The sequence below is a fragment of the Engystomops pustulosus genome, chromosome 4 (genome assembly GCF_040894005.1).
Source record: "Engystomops pustulosus chromosome 4, aEngPut4.maternal, whole genome shotgun sequence".
In the NCBI taxonomy this organism is placed as follows: domain Eukaryota; kingdom Metazoa; phylum Chordata; class Amphibia; order Anura; family Leptodactylidae; genus Engystomops; species Engystomops pustulosus.
In genome coordinates, this window is record NC_092414.1 from 60,282,098 (window position 1) to 60,305,218 (window position 23,121).

At 38.1% G+C, this 23,121-nt stretch overlaps 1 protein-coding gene across 5 annotated transcripts in view; it reads right to left on the reverse strand.

The window, feature by feature from the left end:
• HRH2 (histamine receptor H2) overlaps positions 1–23,121 on the reverse strand; it is a 138,738-nt gene that overhangs the window by 35,624 nt on the left and 79,993 nt on the right. For all 5 annotated transcript variants that reach the window (XR_011854852.1, XR_011854851.1, XM_072146052.1 and 2 more), the window contains one exon: positions 5,623–7,179. Coding sequence is in view for 3 of the 5 variants with exons in the window: in XM_072146052.1 (XP_072002153.1) it covers positions 5,623–6,740 (1,118 nt within the window). In the remaining 2 variants the exon portion in view is untranslated. The remainder of the gene's footprint in view (positions 1–5,622; positions 7,180–23,121) is intronic.

Sequence of the window (23,121 nt, forward strand, 5' to 3'; positions counted from 1 at the left end):
GGAGCAAAAAATTTATGAAAAAAAGGCTGAACGGCAAAGGGGTTAAAAATACTCAAGTCAACAGACTTATAAAGAATCAGCGGTTGACATGGAATGGACATGATGTTAGTCAATGAGATTGAGAGGGCAGAGGTTGGACAAAGAAAAGAGTACCAGTAGATACTGTTCTCTGTAAGCTGGTGGAGTACAGGCTCAGCATTATTGGTTTTCAAATGGAAAGCATTTATGGCTTTTATTTTTTTTCTATTTCTCAACATGACAATCCTAATAAAAAAACATCCTGGTAACAAGTCCCTGATTGCGGTATGTTCTGTATAGCTCAATGACTACATTGCAAACATTTATATTTAATAACAAGTTCCTTTTTAATTCAGCCATATGTTCTGGATTTATTATGTAACCATAAATAAATCTGTAAACTTTTGGCTAAAAATGAACAATTAGCTTAATACCCCCACTAGTTTAGGTAAACAGCAGAATCTGGAGACATTCCATAGCTAAGTACTTGTTTATATAGGGATTTTGGGAATAGCTGAAAACAGGGCTAAGTGGAAACCCTGTCTCTAGATCATAGCAAGAATTAAAAAAAAAATGGTGCAGACTGTTGTATGAAAAAAAAAAAATTACAGACTGGAGTATCTAAGTAAATTTATAGGGATTTATTTGAGCTATAATTTGTGCCACCCAATACAGGCCTACAAAATTTCACTTTTCAGGAAAAAAAGTAAAAATTAGAAAATGAACTCATATATATTATTCCAGAAACTGGTGTAAAGTATGTGAAAGATTTGCCCTATTGAATATTAATGATCAAGCAATCTGGTATCCGTAGAAATAGATCACTATTTTAGTTTTGCTAAATGTTTAAAATTTATTGCTTTGGATGGAAAAGGTCTGGCTAATGGGTTCTATACTTTATCAGCGTCACTGTATAAATTAGACCATTAAAGAAGCTTTAACATCATGAAGTTTGGGTGATGATGGGACATATGGAATTGGGGAAAGCCTTTTCACATGGTCTCTATACCTTTGAGCAATTTAGGTAATCCACAGGTGACTTGGATCCATAGGTTCTTTAGGTTTATACTTAAGTTGAATTTGTATGTAAGTTAAACATACAATTTTATAATTGTAACCGCAGAAAAAAAATTGGTCCCAGGGACAATTGGATTTTCAATTTTTTGTGCTATTACGGGAACAAGGATTATCAATAAAGCACACATTAAAGACACCTTACAGCTGATCATTTCAGCCTGGAACTAACGTAAAGTATCTAGGGAGCTTCACCAGAGGTCACAGTGGGCAGAGAAGTCCCTCTGTGACTAGGGGTCATTTGTAAGTTGGGTGTCCTTAAGTCGGAGACTGCCTATACAATTGTCCATTTACCATGAGCTGTCTTGAGCAGAATCCTGTCTTTTTTATGTTGGTCTTCTAATTTTATAGGTAAAAGAAGCTTTTGACTACTGACTCAGTCAAACAAGGTCAGAGCTTCACAAGAAAAGACAGAAAACATCAAAATCATCTATAATAAATCATGGTTTGAGGATCCTTTTTCTGCAAAGTATCCAGGTCTAACCTCAGACTATCTGAATGATTATTAAACTGAAAGAACCTTACTTTAGTTAGTAATAATCTACAAGAAAAAATAGTTAAAAGTTTATACATTAGACGCAACTCAGGCATTTTTTATGCACTATAGAGAACTGTGTCTTTTGTCACAAAAAATATGATTAAACTTCTAAATATTTATAATCTTAGATTATTCAGGTTAATTGTGTAACAAAACAACAGTTTTACTGCCCTGGTTTATCTCAATGAGACATCAGTTCATGTAGTGATTATCTTGTGTAACATCTATTACATGTTGTGTTCTCTCTGTGCTACTTTTGGAAACCTGCCTGATGAAGGGGCCTCACACATCGCAGAATAATCTTAGGTTATAACAAGTGTCATGTTTTAACATGACAAATGTACACTAGACTCTGTTAACCATAGCAGTCAAAGAGGGTTAATTTGTAACTACGGTAATTCTACACAATGGTCTTACAGATGTGATTTTTGAGTTTTCTTTCAAATTCCAATTTCTTTCCAACTTAGTCCCACACTGTACTGCTCCAAGGATACGTGGCCTATTGTATGAAAGAATATTTCCTAAAGGTTGGGTAAGAACATCTTTGAAGAAGATCTAGTTGACACAATTTATTGCACCCTGTACGACTTCTTAAAGGAGTTGTCCAGTTTCTGCAAATTAATATTATTGTTTACACTGTGAAAAGTTATACAATTTGCCAAAATGCTGTCTGTATTAATTCTGTTTTTCTAGATCTCTACTTGCTGTTATTCAAGAGGAAGCTTCATTGTTTTCTTACTGTGGATAAAAAGGGTTATATCAAAGACTAATCAGAGTTGTGTGTATACCGAGCTTGCACCTGTGTGACATCATATGACCATGGTCCACAGTAAGTAAACAATGAGGCTTACTTTTAGATATGAGCAAACAGAAATATAGGAAACCATGCGGAATTTATACAGAAAGTATATAGGAAAATTTGATAACTTTTCAATATACAGGCAGTCCCCGGGTTACATACAAGATAGGGTCTGGAGGTTTGTTCTTAAGTTGAATTTGTATGTAAGTCGAAACTGTATATTTTATAATGGAAGTTTTAGACAATTTGTTTTCTTTTGCCCCAGTGACAATTGGAGTTTCAAAATTTTTGGTGTAATTGGACCAAGAATTATCAATAAAGCTTCATTACAGACATCTTACAGCTGATCATTGCAGTCTGGGACTATAGTAAAGCATACAGAGAGCTTCACCAGAGGTCACATGGGGCAGAGGGGTCCGTCTGTAACTATGGGTTGTCTGTAAGTCGGGTGTCCTTAAGTAGGGGACCGCCTGTAATAACAATAACATGTGTGTGCTGGAAGTGGACAACCCCTTTAACAACAAATTTGAACAAGATTTTGGATTTTAGTTGTAAATATGGTAACTACATGTCCCATGATACCTTTTTAGTGATCACAAATGCAGGATGTTTAGATGATACAAAGCATAACCCTAAGAGATCTTCCTAAATTCTCAAAACATGCACCTTCAACTGGGGTTGCATAGGTGCTCTGTCAGACATAAAATCATCAGATATCTTGAATTCTTACAGACCAGTCCTTCTGTTCACTGACTTCTTGGAAAAGTCGGTAGGATCCAAAATCATAAGATGATCAGGTCCAACCAAAAATGGCATGTTCCACTGACATAATTCTAATGTGTATGGCCAGATTTAGACGCTTGCTAATAACATTTTGAGGTTACTATAGTGTTGAGCAGTATTTATATGAAAAGCAGGGAAAGTTCTCATTTTACATATGCATTAGTCCTAAAATATTTCCCTTCTAGAAAAAAATAAATTTCATGTATTCTCCATTTTAATATATTTTTTATAAAGCTTCCATCTTCCATACTATTATTGATTCTGATTTAATATGTGTTTTTATTCTACATTATATAGAATAATGCCAATGCATGTAGTACTTGTTGACCACATCGTATGAAGGCTGTTTTTGCCAATAACAGTCTATTTTATATCCTTTTACTTTAGTGGAACAGCTACTGAAAAAAAAATATATCAAAATGCTGATAGGTTTTAGACTTAGATCTTTAGAGTTCATAGTGGTATGGCAGCAGGAAGGATAGAAATATTTGCTGAGATCTGAAGGAAAATGATTATTCTGATACCCGAGTGCAAAGCTGTACCATGTGAGCAGATAAGAAGAAGGGTAAGATAAGACTGGCTGGTAAAGGCCAGAAACACTATTTATTTTTCACTTGTCAAAAATCCCCACAGAATCCTGAATAAAGAGAGAAATGTGCACATTCTAGGAAATTACCTTCTATTTTTTTCTTCATATAGAATATGAAAGTATTTTTGAGATCAGCTAACTCTATATAAACTTAAAGAAAATCCAGGTTAAGTTCAGTGGCAGAAATTGCAAAATTGTTTCCCAATTAAAGGAACTCTACAATCAAAATCCATCATGATAAACCAGGGACACTTAGTCATAGATCCAGGCACTGTGACTGTGGTAATCTTCTTATATTTGTTATCCATGGCTTTCTTCTATGTTACTGCCTTCTAAAGTCAACTTGAGAAATTATGGTAATGAGTATGCCCTAGCCATCTGGCATTACAGGCTGTTACACTGCCCCCCCCCCCTGTTTTCATCAGCCTACCCCTTCCTCTTCCTGCTTATGGCACAAATGCTGTGGGAGCAGTGGGGGGGGGGTAAGAAGGTGTCAAAGACATTAGAATAATTATAAAAATTGACTTAAGAAGGAAAGAGACCAGGAAGGATAAGAAATAGAAGAATATTCTTACAGTCACAGTGCCTGGATCTTTTAGTAAGTGACCCTGGTTTTTCATTATGGATTTTGAGGGTGGATTTTATTTAAAGGGGTATTCCAGGAATCAGCATACTTCATATACAAATGGATACTCAAAATATAAGCTAATATGTAATTAGTTGTTATTTAAAATTTTGCTCCCCTTAGCAGAAAATGCTGATGACATAGACTCTAATGAAGAATTAAAATGCTACTGGCCCTTTAATCAGTCTGTTAATTTCCTCCGTGTGGTCCGTTGCGGAGCAGACATAGGACACAAGATGGCTGCTGGTCACATGTTTACATCACATGTCCTGCACATGCCTGGGCAGGTCATATGATCACCACTACATTTGGCTGTAGTCGGTTGGTTTGAAGTGCATCCAGTGTCGCTAGTGTAGTGATGATGTGCAGGGAAGGCAGTTACACATTATTACTATGGTAACAGAGCAGCACGGTCAGTTACATCATCACTGGGAGTAGAGCATAAGAGGGAGGAGGAGTAACTGAGAACTAAAAGATCATGGAACTTGTAGTTTCCAGTGGCGGCCATCTTAGTGATAACTCCACCTACTTTAGAGAGGCCATACATTTTGTAAATCATAAAATCAAACAATTTTAGCTCTGTTTTGTGACTACTGGCAATGAGTATTGTTGTACTCATTTATTTATATCATCGTGGGTTTTTGTGTCAGACGTTCATATTCCCGGTATACCCCTTTAATGTAAAATCATGGGGAAATCCTATGTTATTATTTATAGCCCTAGATTTAGGACCTACAAAAAAAGCATAATTGCATAGTCAATTTTATTCCCCCTGCTTCCAAGATCAATTTACTGTTTTTTTTTCTTTAATAGCTCCACCCGATTACCTAGAAAGAGCTAATTTTATATATAAATCTATTGTGTTTTGAATGGGTGGATGGATTTGAAAAAAAAAAGTGCAGTATGCCCCAGCTCTCGTAGGGACTCTGCTGCAGTTCTCAGCATTATTAGTTGAGCAACCCTCCTCTACATAAGTCTTAGAAGAGGATGCAGCGCTAAATCAATAATTTTCAAGATTATTACAAAGTTTATTACCTTTTTAGCCATGCTCTGACGATGGACTAAAATTTTTGAATATTGACACCAAATCTTTACCAAAAAAGTTTTTATGTATAAAAACTAAAAATCTAGCATGCAAAAATGTTAACCATCTTTTATGTAATTTTCGGCAAGTATTACAATAAATGTTACTGTACCTTTCTGTAACATCTTTGATGAAAGGACTACATTCTTTTCCATTACTTTCCTGTAGGTCAGGTGGCTTGTCATCCTGAACGCCCTGCATATCTGGTACAGTTCGTTCTCCTGGACGTCGAATGTGAAGCAGGGTAAGTGGGGTCTCATTGCTAAGTGGACCCACACGTCGACAGTGGAGAAGGCGTTGATAGGCTGTACGGAAGTCCCTATTCAGAGCAGCATATAAAATTGGGTTGAGGGCAGAGTTGGCATAGCCTAACCACAGGACTATTAGGAAGGCTGTTTCATCAACTTCAATGTCATTCACTCCCTCATATGTAAATACAGTGAAATATGGGAACCAACAAATGATGAAGGCCCCCATCACAGCTGCCAAAGTTACAGTAGCTTTATGTTCTCGAACAGTAGGTAGAGTGGGACTAACAGCATTGCAGCAATTGGCATGATTTATTCTTTTGGCTTGTTCTCTGGCAATCTTGAAGATTTTGTAGTACATGAGACACATTATGACCAATGGAAGATAAAATGTTAATAAGCCGTCTACTAAAACATATTCTTTGTTCAGTTCTAGCTTGCATTCTTTGCTTCCATCTTCTCTAAGGTTTTGGATAGATTTATCTTTTGTATTCCAGCCGAGGTGGATAGGAAGGAAAGATACCATAAGAGACACCACCCATATCACTCCCATAGCTATGGCTACACGACAGGGTGTTACAAGCATGGAGTAGCGCAAGGGGGCTGTAACTCCATAGTAGCGATCCAAGCTTATCATGAAAAGATTTAGGATTGAGGCTGTGCATAGCATAACATCCAAACTTGTATAAATATTGCAGAATGTAGATCCAAATGGCCATTCTTCATGTAACAGGTTCAAGGCTGAAAAGGGTAGCACCAAAATACCCAAAAGAAGATCTGTGATAGCTAAAGACACAATAAAACAATTAGTCAGGCTTCGTAGGCGCCGGTCAAATCCAACTGCCAGGCATACCACCACATTTCCACATATAGTAATTATTATAATAAGTACCAGAACAACGCCAATGAGCACATTATATAAGATTGTCTTCCAACATGTAGCGACTGAATCCTTGAGGTCGTCACCCATGACAGAGCACATAGCTTTGTATCTTGTGATCTTTAAAGTTCTTTTTTTTTTATTGTTAGGGTCCAGTGGTACAGAGTGGGTTCAGGTTTTATAAAGGTTCATTTTTATTTACATATAGGGGTCCAGCAATGCAGTATTCAGTTATGCATTGCTGGACCCCAATAGATACTGAGCAGTTTTTTCTCTAATAAGATCCACTGATGAATGATTGCAATTCTGTTTATCGTTGTTTTCTGTGTTTTGCTAAGGTCAAGTCAATTTATAAAGTGTAAGATTTTGTTTACTCCTCTACATCCAGTAGTGCTGACCATTTGTATTGTCGTCCTGGAGAGCTTACTATAATAGATCATTCATAGCTGCCAGCAACAACATTGCTTCGGCACTGGTAGAGGTTTCCAGTTTGCAGCATATTTTCTAATTAGAAGGACAGCTGTTCGAAGCCTTCAGCAACCTAGGAAAAAGGGGAAAATGATGAAATTGTTAGATACAAGCCTTTGTACATGTGTGTGGCCCTTTCACGTCCCACCCTCAAGTAGTATCAGCTAATCTCATGTACAGATGTGTTTTTCCTTACCTTTTTACCTTGCTCAAGAGTTGAGTAGTAAGACTTGATGAGCATTGCAAAAAAATCACTTAAAGGGTTATTACAGAAATAAGCATAATTCATATTCAAATGAGCATTAAAATTTAGTTCCCCTTAGCATAAAAATGTTGTGGACATACACTGTAATGGAGAATTAAAATGTTACTGGCCCTTTAATCAGTCTGTTGCTCTTGTCCCTGTGGAGGAGACACAGGACAGAAGATGGCCACTGGTCACATGTCCACATCACATGTTCTGCACTTGCCTGGGCTGGTCATGTGATCACCACTATGTTGTATGTTAGTATGGTTGGTTGCAGTGCATCCAGTATGACCAGTGTTGTGGTGAGAAGTCATCTCAGTGAGGCAATGTGCAGTGATGGCAGTTACACATCATTACTATCGACACAGAGCAGTAAAGTCTGTTACATCACTGGGAGCAGAGCATGAGAGGGAGAAGCTGGTATTAAGAACTGAAGGATCAAGGGAGTTGTAATTGTATATGGCGATCACCTTGGAGATATCTCTGCCTACTTGAAAAAGCCTATAAAATTTTGTGAATAATAAAAGCAAACTTTTAAGCTCCGTTTTGTTGTATCCACTTATTTATAGCATTATGGATTTTGTATCAAAAGGTCATATTCCCGGAATACCCATTTAACTCATTCCTGGATATTTTCTTGTTTTCTGGGATTAAATTATGGCACAGATTGGTGGGTACTACTGGCTGTGTACCCCAAAAGATCAGCTGTTTTACATAACGCTAAGTCCCTATTACTTTTTGAGCTTTGTGTTTTTGCTCAGCCTGAGCAACATGATGCCATATGCTTCTGAAGGACCATTCACTGAAGCACCAATGCAGTGAATGGGGAGCAATATCAGGTGTAGGTAATCAATAACTATAACATGGAAAACACTTTTTGTTACAAATGGTTGCCTGAAGAGTTAAAGCATAACTGTAAAGCTATAGTGATTTTACCAAATTATTATATGTGATTCTCCCTTTGAAAACAAGCAGAACAATGCCTACTTTGTGCTGCCCATCCTTTTCTTTCCAAAGTTATGGCATTTTCTGTTCTGAGGTGAAGTGAGCAGAGACTAATGTCTGTCAGTCTATGCCCTCAGACTGAGGCCAGCTAGCTTGCCCACAAATCCCATTATATCTTGTGTTCTCTCTCAAAGTAATGTAGCATTATATCTCTTTAGTTTCCCACATGTAAATCCAGTGAACAGCACTTATAGGACATATATGGTGACTAGCCAGGCAGGTTCCATCACATGGAGGAGCAGGGAACATGTAATAAGTGGTAGAAATCATTAGTACACCAGTAACATGCAGTCTATAGCCTGTGCTGTGTGATCACTAAGAGTTAATAGCCTATCCCGACAGAGCTGATGCTGCTGATGACAAGATGGGGGAAGGGAGCAGCAAGAAGAGAGAGACAGAGAGACTTCTGAAGAATCACAGACTTGGATGGAGGGACTGATAGGGAACCGGGAGATCTTGTACCTCACTATTCTGTGCAGGAGACATCTGCATACACATCCAGCCTGCTGCATTCACTGAAACATGACCTCCTCCCCTGTGAGCATGTATCAGCAGCTCCTCCCCTCCCAGGAAACCCACCAGAAACAAAGTGTAAACAACAAACGGATTCATAAGGCTAATCAGCACATGGAAAGGAGGCAGCCATTAAACTACTGAATATAGGTAACAAAGATGATAGGCAAAGTTTTTTTTACATCCTAAGAGATATTGATTTGTGAAAAATAAAAAACATTTACAGTTACTCTTTAAAGAGAACCCGTCATGCAAAATAACCCCCCTAAACTAAATATATTTTCATAAACTGCCATTAGAGAGCATTGCCTCTATCCCTTCATTGTCCCTCTACATGCCTGTAAACCTAAGCAATGAGGTCCTAAAGCTGTATGCAAATGACCTGTGAAATGTCCAATGAGTCATTAGCATATTCAAGCTGTCCACTCTATTCATGAGTGGGAGGCACAGCCACTCCCCCAGTGCATGACTGACAGCCTGTATAATAATGTGAGGCTGTATAATGATGTGCTTCCTGGTGCTGGTGGCCACGCCCCCTGCAGCCTGTGTGTGCATTTGTGTGTTTATAGGAGAGATACAGCAGCTCCAGGCAGCCATGTTACAGCAGAACATGTCAGATTCATGTGTAGCTGATGTCTGTGTCTCTCACCTGTATATTAGGAGGATGCAGCATGTCAGCAGATGCAGCACTCATACTAGCCATGCTTTACAATACATTACACACAGACATGAGCAGGGGGAGGAGAGGGGAGGGGTAACAGGGGTGACATCACTGCCTCTGACCATGTGACCAGCCTCATTTATATGATAAAGAATAGATGATTTTACAATGATTAATGTATGAAATAACTAGATAAAGCCTGGGATGGATCCTTGTGAGCTGCTCCAACAGGTAGTAGTGACAGGACAAGTGACACAGACCTGATGACAGGTGTCCTTTAAGGTTTTTCTTCCCTTTAGAGGGTAACAGAAATGAAATAGGGAAGGTGAATTTAAGGTCTTCACTTTCCATGACCACCTATCTCTACTCCCTAATGTTATACCTCTATACTGATTACTACTGATAATAGATTGAACTAAAAATGATGGATAGAACACAAATCAGATTGAATAGGAATTGAGTATATGCTAAATAGAATGGGACAGAAGAAAATAATTTTCATATATTTGCATGCTGAAAATTGTAGCAGAATGTATCTGTTCTATTCATCTGGAATTTTGAAACACAAAAAATAATTTCCATATTGTACGAGAAATGCTATTTTTCAACATGTGTTTTAGTTTCCGTAAGCTTCCATAAGATGAATAGGGCAATCTCAGAAAACTGTTGGACCTTATTTTTCATCTGTAATTTTAGCACAAAGATTGGAGTGGATTTATGAGAGAGAAGAGTGAAGATTGAACTTGCCATTCAGGTTATTACTTCAATGCTTAACTGTTAAATATCATTCTACTCCTACCTTTAATTTAACTTCAGTGTATTGAATGACTCAAATTCTTCACCAACCAATTCAGTACAATATCAATACATGCTTACCAAATCTTTGACTATAGAGAAACACCCAACACAAACAATGAATGGCCGCATAAGACAAAATAAAATATTGTATCAAAAGCCAATCATTCCAAAACTCACATAAATGTGGATATAAGCAGCCAAGAGGAAAGGTAAGAAAGGAGACGACCATATTCCTATTCTAATCAACCATTTGCAATACAACTTTTCCTTTTATTTGTATTTATGTAATTCCATTACCAGACAAACTTCTCGATAAGAAGCTTCCAGTAGTACTGTACACTATATTTTCGTTCTCATTTTTTAAGCAGTCACTTGGGTAAAAGCAGCAGATGTGGATTCCTTCTAGCGTGACAGAGCAGCAATGCAATGTCAGAAAGGCAAAGTCTAATTTACATATCTTTGTTGTAATGCATATCTATTATGTGCATGGGGTAAGTATTGTCTATATTGTCTTCTGAGCTGTCAGGAATATAATCATTTGTTGAGACTGTGGGCATTGTATGCTTTGTTTTTTATGAATTGTTTATGATTATTAGCTAATTGCTTAGTTCTGATGATAAGAAGCAGTAAGACTAAAGAAATTATCCTTAAAGGGGTTATCCACAATTTCATATTTATCGACTATCCTCTGGACATAAAGTCAGGGAGGGCAGCACGGTGGCTCAGTGGTTAGCACTACAGCTTTGCAGCACTGGGGACCTGGGTTCAACTCCCATCCAGGTCAAATTCTGCAAAGAGTTTGTATGTTCTCTCCATGTTTGCATGGGTTACCTCCAGTTTCCTCCTACACCCCAAAATTGTGAGCCCCATTGGGGACAGGGACTGATTTGGCAAGCTCTGTAAAGTGCTGCGTAATCTGTGTGCGCTATATAAATAAAGGAATTATAATTATAAAATATAACTGTATAAAAGTTATAGAAAAGTTAGACTAAACAGTCTTATATTGTGATAGACGTTCGATGTGTCCGATGTTGGATAGTAAATCTAATGTAGTTTAAGACTGTCTAATATTGCAGCTATTAGTTGGCCTAGTTCTACACCAAATTTTTCAACAAAACCCCTTTCCCAATCAGTTGTGCCTCTTTTTTATTCTAGTTATAAAAGCCTCTAAAAGACAGATTTGGTGTAATTTATGGCAGAATGTTTATGCCCCCCAGAGTACAGCACAGTTTCTGTTTACTTTCTCCGTTGCTATGTCATGTATAAAACCGTGTAAGTAAACCTCGACTTATGTTCTTTCTTTATTCTGCAAAGACTATCTGTTTGATGTAGAGGAAAAAAAAAACTATTGAAGAAAGGAAAGAAGATGTAATGTCATAATTAGCTTATTTTCAAGCTTTTCACGAATGAGATTGAACTATTTAATCATGTGCGTCTGGAACACAATGTCATTATTAGATACAATCAGGTAGATTGTAATAATGCCAAATGCCTTCATTTCTGTAGCTAGGTACCTCATCTGGCTGATAAACAATTCCCCTATCAACTAACACAAATGAAATATCAAAATATGAACATATATAAAATTAGAATGTGTAACAATCCAATCAGCCAATCCAAAAAAGTGTTATTTGGGTGGCCTTCCTGATTTTTACCCTTTATGGTCTGGTCTTTGCTGCAGAAAGACAACCAGGTCTTTACCTCTTTTAAATGGTCAGGATGTAGGTGACCATTGACTTAGTACTAGGAGAAGGTTTGGGTCCGAGGGGTAGGAAATAGAGTACTTAAATATGGGTCACGGTTAGAGCAGGGAGTGTGAAGTGAGTTGGTGATGAGTTGGGTCATGAAGCAAAGATCTTTGGGTGAGAGATGATCCAATGGAGATGCACAGAATAGCGTCTGACGACAAAAAGGAATTGGTAAATTAGAACGGATATTGCTCAGATGCCATGTTAAGGGTGTGAGCTATATTTATTGGCAAGGGCTGACGGGATTGACTATAAACAGAAAAGTTGGTGTCTGTCACTTAAGAAGAAGTGGTGTATATACCCTTAAAATCGGCGAGAAAGAAGCATGGAGGAGGACACAGCCAAGCCAACGGCAATGACTGCCAGAAGAGGTGACACACTGAGAGACATGAACAACTAGCATTGCCCTGGCGTATATTTCCAGATTCAGAGCTAACTGGAGGAATTAATTTATAACATGAGAGACTAATGTATTTTCATTTAATACAATTAGGTTTCAAAGGAATTCCCTATTTGTAGCTTTTATCATTTGTTTCCCTCATACCACTGAAATAGCAGAAAAAACATACTTTCTCATTGAGATAGTTTCCGTTTAATACCATTTTTGGAGCCAAAAATATGTACTGTTTATGTTATCTGCAGCAATTTTCTACTTTTTCTCATTCGTAATGATTCTTTGCATACTTTGGCAAACTCATATGCACTGTAGGCATGTTGCCAATGAATATTCTATGAAGTATATGTACTGTATATACTGTATAGATCCCTATATCTTTCTGGGATGCATTGGTTTCTGTATTTTTTAATGAATTTTTTACATTCTAACTTCCATAAGAAATTTTCCAAATGTGTAGAAAGTTTCAGGCTATATAAAGACCCTTTAACTAACTAAAACTTATTTATGTGGCTATTTGGGAACACAATGATATGTCCCATCAGTGTACTATGATTGCCTATTTATTTTTCTAATGTAATGGGTTTGCAGGATCCTATCCTAAAAACCAGCAATCCACATGTAAACAGTGTGAGATTAATACAATATTTCTAGTTCTGTGTCCAGAAAGGGGAAATTATAAAAGAGGAAATTATAAAAAAAATATACGGATCTTATATGAGATGCACCTGTATGACCTGTATACCCATAAGAAAAACTATCTTTTGTATACAGAGCAATTCTACAAGAACTCTCCCCTGATGGCAGATGCTGAAAGCTAAGATGCCAGGTTTTCTAAATCCAAATAAGATTAAATGTCTGACAGCTACTTTATCCTGTCTCAAAACTTGGCCACTTTGAGTGACCTGAAATATCAAATTTTCCAAATGGTAGGTCTTGCATCTCTCACAAAGATTTTTAGTAATATATTTTTATATTTAACAAACCTACACCCAGGAATACTGTACAAAATAGAGATATTGGGAGAAATTTATCAGGGCTTCTGTTCCAGGATAATGGCATAGAAGTCCTGAAGTAATCACAAAGAGCACTTGCGATTAATTTCCCCTTTATGCCACCTACAAGCCAGGGGTATGTGAAAGGGGCATAACGGGGGGCGCAGCCTCTGGGGAAGTGGGCTGGTGCAGGGTGTTTGTGTCCTTGCAGTCAGCGACTTTTCATACGTGTCCCTGTACTGGCTGCATTTATTTATGTGCCAGGTAAGAGCCTCCTTATATTCGGCTGCACAGAGGCTCGCGGGGTGTCATATGCCGGCACTCATGATATCCCCCATTTTCTATATGCTGTAACCAGTCTCTCGGGTTGTATAGGTTCAAAATTGCATTTTTGAGCTTTCAGCAAGTCTAAGTAAATGAAAGTTATGAGATTACAACATTAGTTAATTTGTTAGTTCAAGGAACACTTCAGTAACAGTTGTTTTAGTGAATGATACCTTGGGAGGAGCAGGACTCAAGGTTCTACCAAGGTTCTAGGAATACAATGAAAATGAGTCATGCTCCTCCTTCAGGCTCTGCACTAGCTTTGACTAGTGTTTCTTTAAATATAATGGTATATTAGTATGCCTCTCATGGAAACTGCATTAAATCAATGTGTCCCAAAGGTCATTCTATCCAAATATTCAAAGAGCAGAGACTGCATTCCTTTGTAACTAGAACACATCAAGCAGGAGGATATAACTGTTACTATACAGTTCCATTATCTTAACTTAAATCTTGAAAAAATGCTTTCTCTATACACATAGCTTTGTGACCAATGTGTTTTTTTCAAAAACATTGCTACTAGATATAAAATTACTAAAAACACGTTGTAAAAGCTGCTTTAAAAGGTTTTGTTTGTGATAAAGATAAGGTGGGGATAAGGAACTGCAAAATTTCCCCCTTGGTTTCTCAACCTCTTATATTTATTTAGATATTAAAAGGTTTTATAAATGCTGTGTTTTTTCCCAGGGAACCTATCACATTTGACATGACATTGGACCTACTGGTAGCATTTGTTGGAATGGACTAGAGATAATGTATCTCTAGTGAATAATGGATAGACGTTGTGCATCTATTTAAAATGGAGAACGCTGTTACACCTCAAGAGTCAAAAGCCATCATGACTGGAGGACAATTGGACAAAGCTGCACATCATTACCCCCTGGGGATTCTCCCAGATCTGGGGGGAAGCCAAGACTCAAATTACTTGTCCTGCCATTTTAGTGTGATCTCCCAAGAAGATATCTAAAAAATCTTCTATGATGTTAAACACTTTTGTGTTAAAACTAAAAAAGTACTTCACTATTCACTATTTGATTTCATGCATTATAAAGCAAACATACCTTGAGAATGCTGTACCTACACTGATGCTAATGATAATGAAGCTCTGTCACTTCTGTCCTGGAGCTAGGCACTTCTCCTCTCACATTAAGTATTCACTGCTCCGGAGAATTATGTAATCAATGTGTTGTGCCTGACAGGCAGAAGTAATCAATCAGCTCAGGTTGAAAAGTCCTGTCTGGACATTGACTTCTTTAGGACTTAATGATTGGTATATAGCTCAACCAAAACAGCTAAGAACCTCAAAATAAATATTGGCACACCCACTTTAACCTCCCAAATGAAAAGGCCTGAAAAGGCTTTAATGACTGGGCATCTTTGGTGAATTTTCGGATGTAGCGGTCTAAAGATCATAACTTCTTTTTTTTGTGTGTGTGCTACCGTTAAAAAAAAATTGCTGTGTTTTTTTTAGTCACATAGGGGTAGACAAAGATTAAGAAATGTTAAAGGAAATGTTAAAGAGAAGTCTTTTTTGGGTGGTATCATTCACAAAAGAATATAAAATAAAGCTTCTGTGTGCTTTTCTTGAACTCTGCTTTTGGTACTATAAAAGTGTCTCTGTTTACTTCCACTGGATAGAAATCTTCCCCTGGTCATGTGATGTCACACAGGTACACAAGTGGTTAGTATCACAGGGCTGTGATTGCTCTCTGTGATAATAACAGCGAGTGCACTTATGTTACATCACATGACCATGGATAGATTTCTATCCACTTGAAGTAAAAATAGAAAATTTTAATACAAGGACAGCAAATCATGAGTGATTTATACAGAATGCATATTGGAAAATTATGTAAGTTTTCCTTACACAAACGATATCAAGTATTTGCTGAAAGTGGACAGCCCCTTTAAGGAACTAAGGGGCCATCGACTTAAAGTATGTGCCCAGGTTGAATCTGCAAAAGGAAGCTGCTGTGAACGTTGTGAACAAACTAAGTAGGTCAGACTGCAACACCTTTAGCCAATACTCCCCTTTAAGTCTTGGCAGACACCCAGTCCCCTATTCTGAGACTGCAAGCAAAAGAAAAAAGAAGTTCTCAAAATTATTCAATATCTACATGAGATTCTGTCCATTAACTTTCTTCTTTTGAAGCAATTGTAGTTTGGTGTGTCAAATGGCTTTGTAAATGTGGGAAAAAATCAAATCTTAAATCAAAAAATCAAAATTTAAAAAAAAAAACTTAAATTTTAATCTATATGTAATATCTGTGCTAAGTTTTATTAAACACCCTAGAACATAGCAATGCCTACTTAAGCACCTGTATTTCACTCTCCCTATTGTTGCACCCAAACAGCGTTACCTGCAGCTAAGAAGAGAGTCAGTTTTACACATAAGCCACTACAGACTTTCCAGAAATGTTAGTTATCAAGCTTTTTGGGTAGTTTAACTATCTGCCTGGAAAGCAGAAAAATTCAAACTTTGAAAATGAAGAATTTTTTCAAAATTTTGCCAAATTTCCATTTTTTTCTAAATGAAAGGCAAAACTTATCACTTAAATTTTACTACTAACATGAATTACAATGTGTCTCGTAAAAAACAATCACCTGGATATGTTAAAGCATCCCAAAGTTCTAACCAGTTATTGTGACACATGTCAGATTAAAAAAAATCGAGTCTGTTCATTAAGCTGAAAACAAGCTCGGTGATAAGGGGTTAAACCATGACTTTAACTCCATATATGTACATTGCAAACAATTTTGTAACAGGCTCTTTTTAAATGCAGTACAGCCAACTGCACGGGCACATTATAATACATGCATCACGTAATAAACATACAAAAAAGACACGAAACCTGCTCATGGGGTAACGAGACTTTGATGAATGACCCTATAAGCCCTCACGATTTAAGGCCACTGTGTCTTGATTTTTGCTGTGGTTAAGAGTGCCAGTGATCTTTAAGCAAGTCTTATGTCAAGTACATTGGCACTTCAGGCTGAACACAGACTGATTGTCAATTAAGCTCTAACTAGGTGTTACAATACTGTTCATTATCAAATGCCACTTATAATTGCAAGTATCAGGTCCATTGTATCCCACTGGCATCTTCCATCGGGTTCAAGCACACAAGGTCTTGTACGTGGAGAGAAGTTTAATCTGGACTGATTGTAAAAACAAGAAGGTCATTTGCTCAAAAAAGGAATACTGACAATAATTTTATCATTTAATTAAAAAAAAAAATCACCTCCTGTGCAAGGCTTTGCAACATATAGATTGCCATTCTTAAAAAAAACATTCTATTTTGTGATTGTATTGTTTTAAGAAATTAATGATTTTCTATGGTCAATTCTTCAAATATAGAGTCCATTATTCTTTTATTAAAGTGAATCTGTCACCAGGAGTGTCACTTTTAGCTGGTGACATTTTCGAATAGCCTATGCTATGCTGATTTTAAACACAATCCAAAGAAAGCGCAAGAGTGAACAATGGTTCTTACAGATCGAATCCTACAAAGAGGTTCCTTAAAATATTCCATTCTTTATTGAGAATTAATATTTAAAATAGACAAACAATTTACAACATTTGTGAATATCTACAAATTATTAGTTTGGATCGTTCTTGAAGGTCCAAAAGAGGCCATCGCTACAATACCAATGTATGTAATTACATGAGACACATACTTGTGTATACACTGCGATAACTGCCAGGATTATGTTAAGTGCAAAAAAATGCCAATGTAAATTATCGCTCAACCCAGAATGAGAAAGTGCCCATGCAAAAAAAGGAGTCTATATATACAGATGGGTACAGTAAAGGTGCCAAGTTGCAATAATTATATGTCAGGAAGAAATCAGAAGTAAATTCGCTTACCCATGGTATATGTGGTATGTAGAATGGAAAACCCCGACGCGCGTTTCGCGTGCCACCGCTTCCTTTGGATTGAGATAAAATTTATGGAGTGGGTTCGATCATTGAAAAGCAGTGCGGAATCACTGCTGGATTTACGTTCTGTGTTGATAATTTGGTTTTGCTGATTTTAAACAGCCTGAATCATTTCAGTATTTTATTTAAGATTCATTTATATTACCAGGACAATATGATAAGTCCTGGGGGCAGGGCAGCTGCAGCCTGTGTGTGCCTGTGTCTCCTCATGCATTCTTCCTCTCCTCCACACCATCTCCTCCCTCCCTGCCTGCTCAATGCAAAATAGAGAAGGTGGGGAGGGAGTTGGGTGAGTGTGGAGAAGAGGAGACTGACACAGGCACACACAAGCTGCAGCTCACCTTCCCTGGGACTCACCACACGCTGCTGGCAGGGAGCCAGGTAATGTGAGTTAATCTTATATACTACAGAAATATTTTAGTATGCTGCCAGAGACATTTTTAAATCAGCATAGCTTAGGCTACTGGAACCTTTCACCAGCTAAAAATACAGGGTACAGGGGGACTCCAATTTAAGGATACTTGACTTACAGACGACCCCTGGTTTCAGACTGACCTCTCTGTCCACTGTGACCTCTGTTGAAGCTCTCTGAATGCTTTACTTTAGTCCCAGGCTGCAATGATCAGCTATAAGGTGTCTGTAATGAAGTTTTATTGATAATCCTTGTTCCTGTGACAGCACAAAATTTTGAAAATCCAATTGTCACATGGACAATTTTTTTTTTCTGGAGCTACAATTATAAAGCAAAGCTGTTCCCACTTACATATATAACGCTACTTAAGTATAAACCTAAAGAACCCATCTTGTATGTAACCCAATGATTGCCTATACTTGTAGGTGGAAGGATGTTCTGTGTCCTAATTCAAGTTTAATAGGTGTGAAAGTAAACATTTATATGTAAAGAAAAATTTTCAGAAATAACTGGTACCGTATAAACTCGAGTATAAGCCGACCCGAGTATAAGCAGATACCCCAAATTTTACCACCAAGATTGGGAAAAACTATTGACTAGAGTATAAGCCGAGGGTGGGAAATGCATTGGTCACAGACACCCCCCCCTCAGTATATAACTAACCAGCCTCCTAGAGTATACAGCCAGCCCAGCCTGCCCCCAGTAGTATACAGCTTGCCCCAGTAGTATACAGCCTGCCCTTAGTAGTATGCAGCCTACCCTTAGTAGTATACTGCCTGCCCCCAGTAGTATACAGCCTGCCCCCAGTAGTATACAGCTTGTCCCCAGTATTATACAGCTTGCCCCTAGTAGTATACAGCCTGCCCCCAGTAGTATACAGCTTGCCGCCAGTAGTATACAGCCTGGCCCCTGAGGTATACAGTTTGCCCCCAGTAGTATACAGTTTGCCCTCAGTAGTATACAGTTTGCCCCCAGTAGTATACAGCCTGCCCCCATTGGTATACAGCCTGCCCCCAGTGGTATACAGCCTTCAGGCGTCCGCGCCGCTTGTCTTCAGGCTTCCGCGCCCGTCTTCTTTCTTCTGCAGGGCGCCGCCATTGCTCTCTCCTGGCCGGCGCCTAGTATGACGCGCCACTGTTGACGTCATACTAGGCGCCGCCCGGGGGAAAGACATGGCGGCGCCTAGCAGAAGAAAGAAGACAGGCACGGAAGCCTGAAGACAAGTGGCGCGGACGCCTGAAGACAAGTGGCGTGGACATCGGGGGAGCAGCGATGCACATCGGGGCCACTGGAGGATGAGTATATAAGTTTATTATTTTTTAAGTATATTGACTCGTGTATAAGCCGAGGGGACGTTTTTCAGCACATTTTTTGTGCTGAAAAACTCTGCTTATACTCGAGTATATACGGTAAATATATCTCTGAGGAGCTAGATAAGCTCTTGTACATCCTGTAAGAAGGTTCCCTAACTTATGACACAGGTCAAGACTGTTTCATGGACTGACCTGGTTCTCAAGCTTCAGCCAGTGTTCACATATCACTGCTGCAATACAGACAGCTTCCGTACTCTTCAGTATTCTGGTGCACATAATAACAACAAGCAAAAGTACAATGTATACCCATATTACCGTGCACAATGCACAATACACCATATAGTCTGTCAGCCCCTGTAGCATATATCCTGCCCAGCCCCTGTAGTATACAGCCTGCCCAGCCCCTGTAGTACACAGCCTGCATAGCCCCTGGAGTATACAGCCTGTCCAGCGCCTGTAGTATACAGCCTGCCCAGCGCCTGTAGTAGGAAAAAAAATTAACACTGTACTCATCTTTTCGACGTCCCCCGTAGGTCCTCTTCTGTCTCCGATGATCCGGTGCCGCCTTGGGTCCTTCGGTCCTCTTCGGATTCTTCCGCTCATCTTCGGCTCCTCTCCGTGTCTCCGTGCTCGGCCGGCACACAGAATGTCCACAGGCGCTTGCTGACGTCATTGTTTGTAAGCCGCTGGCATCGCGAGGGAACCCGAAGAGGAGCAGAACTTTCCGAAGAGGAGCAGAAGAACGCGAAGAGGATCCGAGGGACCCAAGGTGACGTACGGGTGATGTCAGAAAGGTTAGTTTTGACTTTATTTTTTTAGTTGACTCGAGTATAAGCCGAGTTAGGGTTTTATCAGCGCAAATTTCGTGCTGAAAAACTAGGCTTATACTCGAGTATATATGGTATATATATATATATATATATATATATATATATATATATATATTTCTTCAATTTGAGGTTGTTAACCATACCTTCCAATAAATGTAGTGATATGGAAAAAAAAATCATTAAATGACTGGAAGTAACAGCATGCTTTATATTGAATGCAAGTGAGAGCAGGCATTGCCACTGCTGAGAGTGCAGAGGTGGTCACATCCAAGGACAGCTATGTTGTTTGTAAGGGACGACATGGTTACATTTATGGGAAATTATCTTCGAACAGGGACTTTTTATTTAATAACATGAAATTGAAGAATTGTATATACATATAATGAAAATGAAATAAATTAAATGTAAACGCCCAGATGAGAATACCCCTTTAACTCTAGGCAAAGCAAACCTATTTTTGTAAAAACCATGCCAGTAGACTATCTTTTGAAGCTTATTGGCAGAATTCCAATAGTAAGCTAACCTATCGTCCAAGCAAAAGGGGTCTACCATAAAGAAATGAGTCACTTTGAGTCTGTAGCTTAGAAGAGAAAATAAAAAAATTATGAGAAAACCAATGTATCAATTTAGTACATGTATATGCAGCTATTAGGTGAGGACACCTGGGAAAACAAAAGGAAAAGAAATGTAAAAAAAGGTTTGGTATAAGAATACCATGTGATTTCCTTATCTTTACATCAGGTTTCCACTGATTATTTAAGTTTCACTGTTGTGTCAAAACTCCGGTCTGATGGTGAAACCATCAACCTTGAGTCCAACCTTGGAAAATCCATTCATGTCTGACAAATTGAACTTACCTGTTTTAATATATTTTACAGTATTAGAAATTGGAGCACTGACCCTTCCATGTGTAGCTCCATATCACATGCTTCCCCTTTATTCTTATAGCCTACAACCACCTTAAGGCAATAAAGTGAAGGCCAATCTATACTAATTCACTTTATATATTTACTGCTGCTGGAGATCCATAGCACAGAAACATAGTGCCAGCCCTTAATAGATGATATAAGGGAATACATTTTCTCACTTCATTTAAGGCAAAGCTGTTCTGACGGTAGCTACACTTTAAGAATATCGTTACACTGGTATTATATCCCAGTGCACCAGTGGTAATTTAAAACTGCAAATGCAGAGTGATAAGGCAGAGACGAGCAAATCACATAAGATTTTTATGAAAACTCTAAAGGGGATTAAGAGAGACAAATAAATTGTAGTGTCTATTTGGAGAATTACACTTTCTAACTCGAGCAATTCATGCATGAAATGGTATGGATTAACTAGATTATGATCCAAAGGAGCCTGTAAGAAACCACAAACCTTATTATTAATAACAAAGATAAGGTTTGATAAGGTTTCCTGCCAATCTCGTTATGAAGTATTCAGTGATGAAGATTTACCTACATGAAAGTAGTTAAATTACTGCATTGATTACTAATAAAATGTGGCCTCATTGTTTTATTCTATTATATTGATTTGCATAACAATCTTACTAAACTATTAAAAGGGTTGTCCACTCTTAGCAAATAATTAATATACATTGTGTTAGATAAAGTTATAAAACTTTCCAATATACTTTCTGCATCGATTCCTCACGGTTTTCTAGATCTCTGCTTGCTTTTCTTCTATAGAAACCGTCAATGTTTATTTCCAGTGGATATAAACTTGTCTATGGTCATGTGATGTCACAGAGGTGCACAAGCCATTTGTATCACACAGCTTCAAGCCATGTGTGCTGTTATGAGTATTCTGGGTAAGGAATATGCAACTACATTTTGCAGGTTGGGAAAAGAAAACAATAACTCCATGTCATAACTCACTGATCTATTCATGATTCACTTATTTTCAGTAGCCTGAATAGAGTTCTAATGCTGGACTGCCAAGTGACACTATCACTCCTGGCTCTCCACATTTTGTTTCCGAACTAGCATAGGTTAACTCACTTTGACTGCCAAAGCCCTGTCCCTTGCACCTGGAGCAGGGTACCTGGCTAACATATAAATATCTTCTGTTTGCCTTGTCCCTTGCTGGTTAAAATTTTGCTTTGGCTGCTCTAATGTTCTTCGTTTGTTCTATTTTTGTATCTGTACTTTTGGCTATTTTACTTTGGCTCTTGTTTTGTGACTATCCCTGTGTATGTGCAGTTTTGTGCTTTGCATGCTATCTCTGTTGTGACCTGGACTGCTTATTATTCTTTTGTGCCATTTGTCCTCCCCCACATTGGCGTAGGGAGGAAATGATGCCCTGTTACAGGCCACTGGTTAGGGTGGACCCAGGAAGTAGTCAGGGGCTCATTTTTAGGACCTCCGTTTCAGGTCCTGTATGTCGTACCTGAGTCCAGTACCCCCATTATGCTCCAGTGCAACCACAAATGAGACAGCTCCCAAAACATCAATCCTTTTAAAGGTTAAATTACTTCCATGTTCAGAAAACTTTAGTTTATTGGCTTTTTCATGCCACATTGTAGGGAAATGCATTTCCTGTGATTGGTTATTATTAATTTTCCGCTTTCTGTACTGCTGTGTCTAAAAGAGATTATTTTGTTCTAACCAAGAGCAACAGAATAAAGTACAGGATTGTCAATACAGATCCTAAACCTAAAATGTCAGATAATGTATTTATTCTAGCACTTTGTGATTTTTTACAGAAAAATGGCAAACAATATCTTTAGTAAATGTTAACCGATTCAGGCATTTAAGGTCTTCAGATCCAGACACCATTTATAGCACACTTTAATCTGACAACTATTTTGTTGGTTATTTGGTAAGCCACAAACAT